At 39.7% G+C, this 10,436-nt stretch overlaps 1 protein-coding gene across 1 annotated transcript; it reads left to right on the top strand.

Annotated features, from left to right (window-relative positions):
* Positions 1 to 1,777: 1,777 nt before the first annotated feature.
* Positions 1,778 to 10,296, top strand: LOC145458495 (uncharacterized). Its single transcript, XM_080336873.1, has 9 exons — positions 1,778 to 2,076; positions 3,164 to 3,265; positions 4,105 to 4,214; positions 4,724 to 4,867; positions 5,320 to 5,444; positions 6,349 to 6,491; positions 7,550 to 7,654; positions 7,742 to 7,861; positions 8,618 to 10,296. The coding sequence occupies exons 1-9, from the start codon at positions 1,966 to 1,968 to the stop codon at positions 8,735 to 8,737; spliced, it is 1,080 nt and encodes a 359-aa protein (XP_080192999.1). The 5' UTR covers positions 1,778 to 1,965; the 3' UTR covers positions 8,738 to 10,296.
* The last annotated feature ends 140 nt before the right edge of the window (positions 10,297 to 10,436 follow it).

Raw genomic sequence — 10,436 nt, 5'->3', positions numbered from 1 at the left:
GGAAAACCAGGCATCAGCCATGCTACGGGACGCGTTGTAAGATAGTGCCGATAGTAACAATTCATAGTAATGGCTGCAGTTTGAGCGTGATCCGCCTTGGGCAACCATATCTTGAAGACATCCCAAGAGGGACTTCAATATTTAACGGCGCTACTTCCGTAGCAGCCTATAGCCTACACGATTTTCACTTTGAAATGAAAGAGTTAAAACACTAGAAGTCTATAAACTATCCAAACGTGGTAGCGAAGTTAAAACCCTACCGAGACCTATAAAATAGCATCCGGATATAGTACAATATTTACGCCATATTTAAATATACTATCACAACGTTTCGTCCACCCTGACCGAGATGTAGGCCTATTATTGTATTATTGAACATCGTACCCATTGCAGCGCCCTGCTCTCTCTCTCTCTCTCTCTCTCCTATCCGTTATATTACCACATCAAGTGACTTCTATCCACCGTTGGTATAAAACCAAGTGCATATCGTATATTGGTTTCCTTGAGAATACGACACTTGTAATACAAAACCTACTGTCTGATTTATCCGTACAATACATATCTGGAAAAGGCAATGGTCGTCTGTTGAACTGTTAGTCAAGAACTCATTCATCAGGACGTTCGTACCAGCTATACCGCCGCAGTTGAGTATACAGGCTATTGGACACGACAAACGTTCTATACCACGTAGTCAAACACGCACCTACTTTGTTATGTGTCATAACGAAAAGCGGTAAATTTTTGCACCGAGAGACGCAGTTTCTTGAATACGTTAAGTTCGAGAAGTATATTTATTATTGACACGTCGTATTTCAACATGTTAACAGCTACGACCGCGATGCACTTTGGATACGTACAATCCAGCCCCTTGCGGATGGAAACTTGTTTAGTGAATCTCCAGGAGTGTGGTATAGATACATCATTGATTTATTACTTCGGTATATGTTCATTTGTTCAAATATATGCTTAAATATAGGTTCTCCAACACTAAACAACGGAACTGGTAAAACTAAACAGGGATATGCGTGATTCCATGCCTTTGAATTTGTTCATGTTTACTTGATAACAATAGCTTAATAATTCCTAGATCGCAATACAAATTTTGCCCGCCACAATCTTGACCTAACTGAGGGGATATGTTACATTAGGAGGCCGCACTTGTTCGTTCCTACATCCTCCTCGTCATCATCATCGCTTTATTAGCAATTTTTATCAGTTCAATACACCACAAAAATGCGATAAAATGAAAAGATAGGGAGGGTTAATGAAAAGTAAAAGAAGATAGTATAGAAAAATGCAAGGGGCAGATTGGGGTAGTCCGGTAATGTTGAGGATGGACTAGAATTTGGAAATATCTGAACACGACTCGTAAACACACACGCGGTGTCGGTCGAAAATAATGAATTCTGGAAGCCTAGTAGCTGTGGAATGAAGGTCGTGGGGAGGGGGCAAGAGGCAAGCCCTCCAGAAGCTTGGTTGGTCACCCTTTGTGGGGCCGAGGAAACATTTTGGGGGCTGCCGACGTGCTGTATTGCCGCTGTACATTGCCTATCTTGTGCAGATAAATACACTAGCGTCGTTGATTCATTGAATTGATTCCAGCTAGCCCGTAACCAAGCCTAACTCTGAACCTTACCCGCCCTAAACTAACATAAATAACTGAACTTACACTGAGATGATCGCAAGTCTAGCGGTCCGTTCATGTTCGCCGTTAAGTCTCCAACTATGGTGCCAACTGATGCGTTTGATTTCTGTGGAAGCTATAGCGTAGCGTAGGCCCCTAGCGTAAGCGGCGTTTTGCATGTGCATTTTACATTTGTTAATTTGTACAGTGTATAGGCTATTTAATTTACCGATACGGTGGCTAGCTGAAATAGGGCTGTCGGTGATTTCGGCGTTTGTACAGAGGAATTCATTCTCACCTATGTAGCCATATCCGGACGGAGGAATATTTCGACTGTTCCAATGGATGATCAGCCTACACAGCGTCAGCTGAGACTGATGAATGGTCGTAGCAATCCATTTCAGACATTTATAGCACTTCTGGTCACAGCGGTGTTTTTCATACTTTTTCAAGTAAGTAGATTACTATTTCTCTCGACTCCCTGGGTCAGTTGAAGTTGACAAATAATTGATCAACGAATTATTGAATTTCTCAAGCTCTCCGTCTCCGTCTCTTGCATGACGTACCGCATACTGTACGAGTATGAACGGTATGTATATGTAGAGCAAGGCTAATAATGGAAATAAGTGCTGGAAGGACTTTTCATGATATGTAAATCAGTGCCAGCACTCGACACCTGAATGTTTATTTTTTATGTTTGGAATTGTTTCACTAATAACTGTGAGCAAACGAGTTTCGAATACTAACACCTGTAAAAGTGATAGTAAAGACTGTTACAAAACATTTTTCAATCTTTTAAATACATTATGTAGAGAAAGAATTCCACCCATACATCAATAAAATGGTCGTCTTGGCTTCATTACCATTGATTTATAGAAAACCCAATTTTAATGCTCAGCTCACTAGTGACTATATTGGTTGAACTCATTTTGCTCAAGCAGAAAATAACGGTTAATTCACTGAGCTGAAATAATCTTTTAGAATCTTGAGCTCCTGAACTCGATGAAATCGAATCCATTTTGATTGATAACGGATGTTCCAATGACATAATCAAGTCATAATGAAAAAATTGCCAATTTAAACATGGATACATGGAAATGAAATATGACTTCTGTACATCCATTTTCCTTGGCTTGTATCAGTGTATATCAGTGTGTATAATGGTCCACACTGGAGCAGTGTTCACTGCAAGACTGCTTCAGAAATGCAATATTAATCTTGAATTTGAATGCCACTGTAATAGTGTATATGTGGGATGAGCCTCTTCGCGGTTTTCCGCACGTGCATAAATCAATGCAGTCTGTCAGTAAGTTGATCTGAGAGAGAGTTGGGTGCAGGAAAGGGGCCAAATTTAGTTTCTATAACCAAGTCACATCATTTTGTCAATATTCAATGAACAATTCATTGTGAGCCAGTATCCACGAATGTTTCCATATATCGTATAATTTGAGCAATTGCATAAAGATACCGAGATTAACACGGCATGACCTAATCTAATTTGATTAAGCTGTGATACTTAATATCAATCTTCTCATTTAGAATCAGATTCTTAATAACTTTCAACGTCATCAGGCGATCATGCGAAACAGCGGCAGTGAGACTCACAACAAAGCGAAGTACGGTCATCATGGATTCCAAGCGGTATGCTGTTTCTTTTATAAATTATGGCACAGGTAATACTTACATTGACTAATACAAGATAATGCAACGGTGGAGTGTCCTTGAAAGGCCTTACGAGGCTATTCCTGCACCCTCCTTAGTTCAGCGGCATATTGCCCACACATCATGCACTCATGATGCATACGCACAGATCGTGTGTATGTATAATATGCTGCAAAAACATCAAGTACAAAAATATACTACTTCTATTCCCAATAGGGGGATCAGATTTCCTAAGCGGAGAATAGATATGACCTACCTTCCACATTTCTCCAAAATTTGGAACCAGGTTACTGAAGCCCTCTCGCTGTTCAAAAACTAACTGCATTCTTGTAAATATTGCTCGAGAGCAGTGACAGTGTGAGGCAATAGGACAATAATTAAAAATAATGGCCTCCAGATATTACGTTTTGTACCTGTGTCTATATTGGGGGCAAATCGTCCGTTGGTTCATACTACATTTTTTTTCGAAAGTATTTATACAATTACGGCATAAATATACAACGTTTAAAAAATACATTTTTTTTATATTTAAAAATACTTTTTTTAAAACACTGTTCAAAACATTCGAACAGAGTGTTTTGAAGCAGCATTTGTTTTAAATCCAACCCTAGTGCAAGGTACCTGCAAACATCTTCAAAGCATAGGCTATTGGATTAGTTATATGTACTTTGATTTAATTACTTCAAGATGCGTGTAAATCATTATTTGGAAGAACTTGGTTCAGGATGACCTGTTCTGAGTTGGTTTAGCAGCGAGTAACGAGATTTGACCAATCTTAGGATGAGATAAGAACTATGTTGATCCATTTCTTTCATCAGCCCGCGGCTCCCATCCGTTCCGTCAACCCAAAGTTTGCTCAAAGATTCGCGACAGAGATTGGGATTAAAGTCAACGGCACACTGCTGAGAGGAGTCAAAAAATCTGACAGGCGAGTGTCCCAGAATATTTTGATAAATTTGATTCACTACTTTTTTTGGCTGATTCTCATCAGTACCTGGTGTCTCTGTCCATTTGAGATTTTCATTTCACCAAAGATATTCTCTGCAATTTTATTACACTCCGCTTGTTTGTATGTTTTGGTGGCTTATGTGCATACTGCATATACTTGACAATTTGCCTTCCATCCTGTGAATACCGTTCGGATTGAAATGTAATTCCGCAAATGGCTGTTGTTAATCATTCGTCAAGCTGGTTCTAAGTACCTTGTCAAAATGATGCATAAGTTATTACGAATTACTATGTTGACCTTGCAACATAGGAGTAACTACTCGCTTTTCAAAATCCACAACCAGAATTGGAACTAATAGTATTCAAAAAGCAGTAGTTAGTCTACCGTCAACTGGTAGTTTGTACAAATATGATTATTTTGCAACACCTCGTTCCGAATTGACTGGAATGTCTGCACGTTGAACTGACAATTTGCAAATCTCTTTGCAGAAAATACTACCTCCCCAATGCGAAATTCGAGTTTTTGTGTTTCGACGGGAATCAGAGCATCCCTTTTCAAGCCGTCAACAATGACTATTGTGATTGCGTGGATGGCAGCGACGAGCCCGGAACGTCAGCGTGCCCCAACGGAAGGTCATTTCTTATTATTATATATTATTCGTTACAAGCAGAGTGGAAAAAATAGAAAATTTTCAAATTAGATTACAGTTAGAATGACTGAATTTGCAAAAAGTTTGAAAGTGATAGAAATTCCGAATTAGAAAGAAATATGACAAAAATCATGTTCAGCTCATATCAAATCTTTTTTTTTTCAAAAGCATGACAATGACAAATTTCTGTACACCGATCTTGGCTCGTTCCGTATTATACAGTTTTCCTGCAGCATTTTCACGAAAACCAGAAATCGGACTATAATGAAATTGAGAGCATAGAAACATTTCACCTATTATATTACAATTAGATTACCGACTCTAATTAGTCTAATTAGGCAACTTAAATTATCTAGTTGTTGAAATCTGCTTACAAGCTCTGCTGGTGGCTGAAGAAAGGATTGTGATCACTGCAATGTTTACTTTTGGGAGCAGGTTTTACTGCGAGCCGGAGCACGAGTATCTTCCGTCCTCGAGAGTAAACGATGGTATTTGCGACTGCTGCGATGGGTCTGATGAATGGAAGGGTGTCACGATATCGCCGGACTTGAATGTGCCAGGTAATCGTAGGCTGCCAGTTTTCGTGCGCCTCATCAAATTCACCCAGGCTTCAAGTCCCCGGTCCAGGGACTATATACCTTTTTTTGCGCCGTGTGACCCCTAATTGGGCGTGAAAGCGTCTGCGGGGGCGCGCGAAGACTCTTGAAAGATGTGGTGATTCTTGAACTCAAAATAAGTTTAATTCGTGCTGAAACTTCCAAGTTTTAACTATAGCAATAATCCTGATTATACATCGATTTTAAATGTCATAATTGTGCTGTACCCTAGACATACTGATGCTAGATTTCGACTGGTACCGAACCTTGCACTAATCATATAAAGTGTAGTTGTGCCATTGGTTTTTGATTTAGCTCATGATTTGGTACGTTTGAGATTAGCTCAAGTGGGGTTATAGAAGGGAATATGCACCAGAATCGCTAAAATATCGATGTGCTCCAATTGTACATGATTATGTGTAACAAAATTCTCGTCTGATAATTTGTTCGCACTCCGCACAATTGATCTCCACTCTGGTTGCTCTTTTTTTTTCAATATGACTATAAAGAAGCGCGAAATTTTTCAGTATCATCAAGGAGGGCATGTCGAAAAAAACGTTAATAACCACTGCCCTAGGGGGCCATGGCCCCCAGGCTGGGGAACCCTGGTCTAATTGATCCTTGGCACGATCTCTGATGTGCTATGAGTGATGTTATGCCCCAGACAATAGACAAGCTTTTGTAGAAGAAACAGTTAGCACGTATCAAATCACATTGTGTTTTCCTGCTAATAAATACCGATAAACGGGACCTAGGTGGTGTATTAAAAAAACAAAGTAGCGGTACGCAATCAGAAAATGTTTGAGAAAAACAGCTCTAGTGTATATAACAACTTGCACATTTACTCCCTAACCGATTGGTTTCACAGAGACCAAAAAAGTTCGACTGGCGCCGTGTAGCGATGTCTGTCACGATTACGAGCACGAGAAGCGGCTGGAATCGAACATAAAACGTGAGGGGTCGATTGCGAAAAAAGAGTATTTGGATTTCGGGCAAGGGCAGGATGAGGAGGTAAGCATGTCAACTAAACTAACTATTCATTTTTGGAATAGTTCTACTTCTAGTTGCGCATTTTGAAAATTGAGTAGGTCTAGTTCTGGTTGTAGTTTAGCATTTTGAAGGAAAATTCATTGTAAAACAACTAGAAAACGTGTCGTCTTGTTGCTGCCATATTATGTCATCGCCACTAACAGTGGCGTAAACGAGGGTGACTTTTGGGGGTCGAAACCACTCCCGTTTAATCTCGAAACTCCGTACCGTTAAAAAGCCTATTCTATCTACAATATTTCTCAGCTCATTAATCCAGTAATTATCAGATTACTGTGTTTTAGTTAATCAGTCGTTCAAATTTAAAAGTCGCTAGTTATAGCTGGGAGCTTTACAAAGGGAGTAGTTGTAGTTGTAGTCGCGCATTTTGAAAATCCAGTAGTTTGTACCAGGGTTGTAATGACTCGAGTCATGACTCGACTCAAGTCGCAATTTTCTGATGACTCGACTTGACTCGAGTCATTTTCTCAAAATACGGAAATGACTCGACATGAGTCAATATGTGTATTGACTCGACTTGGACTCCGTCATTACGCATGACTCGAACCAAGTCATATGACTCGAGACTCAGACGGCCAAGAGCGACGTTTCATTGTAATTTCGAACAGTAATAAAGTATAACCACCATATTGAGATTTCGTCTATCGGTACTGGTACTTGAAAATGCGACCAGAAACTGCTAAAAGTGAGGCAAAATGAGTATAAATAAATGCGAACCATTCGATATCACCATGAAGAGAGTTATAAAAGTGGGTTTAACAAGACTTTATCTGGAAACTGAGCAGTCAACACCATGACTCGGACACGAACCTCTGCTTGATGACTTGGACTCGGACTTGGACTCGGTGGTGAATTGAAAATGACTCGACTTGACTCGAGTCGAAACTAAAAAAGTGACATTGACTTGTGACTCGGAACCTTGTGACTTGGTTACAACCCTGGTTCGCACAAGTGAGCGGTCAAGCTGCTCACTATCCATGTTGAAATAAAATATTTATAAAATATGTTTTGTAACCGAATAGCTCTACGGAAAAGGAGGAGCGTATTACAAGCTGAGTGTGAAGTGTTACCTTTATAAATCGCCAGGGTACGTCTACACCGTCTGTCCCTACAAAAATGTGACTCAGGTGAGTTTTTGTGGTGGTTGAATGGATTTTGATGTAATAGAAGATTTTATTACTTGCATTAAAAGTCTGTGATGGATTATTTTCCAGGATGGTAAAGATCACTGGGTGATCGGGCGCGGTGGGGAGTTGGATGAAGACAGCGGGACGCTCACAATGCCCGGGGGTGACGGGGATCATTGTCCCAATGGAAAATTAAGATCTTCAATTGTAAGTGGAACATGGCCGTTATTATATGATTGGTTCCACGATAATGTCGAGAAGATGTCACAGAAATATCGGCATCGGCCATTAGAGATTAAAATGATCAGCAATTTTGGTGACGACGCAACATGCTAGCATGGAATCAGAGAACTATTATCTGCGAATGCTAGACTGCGAATATTGATTTATTTCTTGTAGTTTATAGGTTTTCAAATGCATGTCCGATATGGTTGTTCAAAATTACATTTTTTCTCAAATTTGCGCGCTACTTGATAACATTGTGAGATTGGCTAAAAAAATGTTTCACGCCAAATTTGGCTGAAGCTATACGAGTTTGAAAATTATGAATTTATTATAATAAAAAAATGATTTTTTTTTCAAAATTCACTGTTTACCCCATGAAATTGTTGAGTTGTCTACAAAAATGATGCAAAGTAAATTTGACGTAATTCCAACCCATAGTAGCGAAGTTACTTGAGCTTTATATATGTGATTCTATGACTACCCAATGTCAATGCTACTTTTTCAAATCTAAAATTTCAACTGCAACAACTTGGCTTCTACCGGTTGGAATGAAGCGAAAATTGTTCTGCATCGTTATTTTGAGTACAATTCGAGTCGATACGCAAATTGACTCGAGAATTCTTGAAAATTGAAAATAATTAAAAATTAGGATTTTTCAGAAATTTTCAAAATTCTGAAAATGACTTTACTTGACACGATATCGTTCGAGCTCCACTATCGACCATCCTGCGTTTTCAGGTCACGTTCATTTGCGGTCCATTGGACGAAGTGAAATACGTCTCCGAGAAGGAAACGTGCGTGTACTCTGTGAAATTTGTCACGCCCGCTGTTTGCCCGGATTTTGATGGAAACAGATGACATGGCGTCACGAAAGAGTAACAATGCGATAATTAGCTTCAACACCCGGATACAAGCGGTACCTTTTTCCGACCACAGCATACTACGTTTACTCTTTATAAATTGGAAAAGAAGTATATATTTATTGTCGTGAATGCGAGGCCCGCTTACGAAATAGGAAATATACGATTCGTATTGAAATAATCCCGAACATTTTTGGCTGACACTCGTCAGGGGTGATTGTCAGTAACTAGTAGAGAATTGGAAAGAACTGTGTATATCAACCAAAATAGGGTTACCATAGTTTCGAAATCAGGACACTTTTTCAAAATTTTCAGACTTGCAATACCAGATGAAAATCCTGGAAAAATGGTAATTTTTTCTCACGAGGTCAACTTTCCGGCTCGACTCCCGAAATAGCCGCCGGAGCGTTACGTAGGGTTACCACACGTTCTCCTTTGAGGATCCTTTTGAGATTTTGTCCTCTTTTTTAATAGTTTTTATTAAATATAGGGCAAAATTCGACTGAGATACAGTAAATTAGCGCTGAACTAACGCTCCGGCTGCTATTTCAGGAGCTGAGCTGGAAAGTTGACCTTTATTTTTATCAACCATCTCATAATGTGAAAAGAAAAGCTGTGTTTTGGGCGCTGAATGAGAAAATGACCTTTTTAGTGAACCGATAACGGAGTGGGGAAAATTTACCATTTTTTCAAGATCTTCCTCCGGTATTGTGAGTTTGAAAATTTGGAAAAAGCGTCATCCTTTCCTAATTCCGAAATATGGTAACCCTAGTGTTACGATTTACTGTATCACATCGAATTTGGCCTGTATTTAACCAAAATCTTCAGAAAGAGCACATTTGGGCGTCCTCCGAGGACACTTTAAAAAAGAGGACGTATGGTAACCCTAAACTAAAATTCTCTACTGGTTGCTGACGATGACCCTTGCCGAGTGTCGGCCGAAAATATTCGGGTGTATTACAGTACGATATATTATTCAATTTTATATTGAAGTACTGTAGCTCCAAGAGTGTCTTGAACTATGAAATGTATTTCATTTCTTTTGAGTTTTCAAGCGATGGCGCATTGGCGCCGAAATGAAATTGTCGCCGAGAATGTATCTGCTTTACTGTGATTTTTGTCCCGTACGTTGAACTGAGTAGTAATACCTGTCTTGTTGCAGTCGTTAACCGGGAGTTTACGGTGTTGGCAATTTGTGATCCTCGGCATGCTGTTTTTGCTGCTATTTTATGGCGTCCGTTTTATAGGGATGTGTTGCCACGCAGACGCCAAATGAGCCTCGGTTGCTATTTCTATTTGGTATAAATTCATAGTGCTATGGTTACACTATCTCACGAATTCATAACTTATTGTGTTTGTCGTAGTGCTGCTGTGTCTATCCCGAGAGAAAAGGCCGAAGCTATCACGTTCAGAAATCCGCTGTCTAGTTCAATTCGAATGTGTTTGCATGTTGTCACTTGCTGGATTCGTATTTCGTGTGTTATCTCGTGAAGCCTGCTTCTAGCGTTTCTATTCTTTATGCAGAATAATTCAATAAATTATCATTTCTACTAGCAATGACGTCGCAGATTGGTTGTTTTGGGGAAGGATTTCGACGTGCAGTCGGACATTGTAGTCGCACTCATTATAACGTGCGGAGCAGGCGTTTTGTACCGCAGCTTCAGCGAAATACTACGCCGCCATTCTGTATATCTAGA

This window comes from Botryllus schlosseri, chromosome 16, assembly GCF_051294905.1.
Source record: "Botryllus schlosseri isolate E-star chromosome 16, Bs_hap1, whole genome shotgun sequence".
Lineage (NCBI taxonomy): Eukaryota > Metazoa > Chordata > Ascidiacea > Stolidobranchia > Styelidae > Botryllus > Botryllus schlosseri.
The sequence above is the reverse complement of the archived record's forward strand: the minus strand, read 5'-3'. Positions and strand labels throughout refer to the sequence as shown.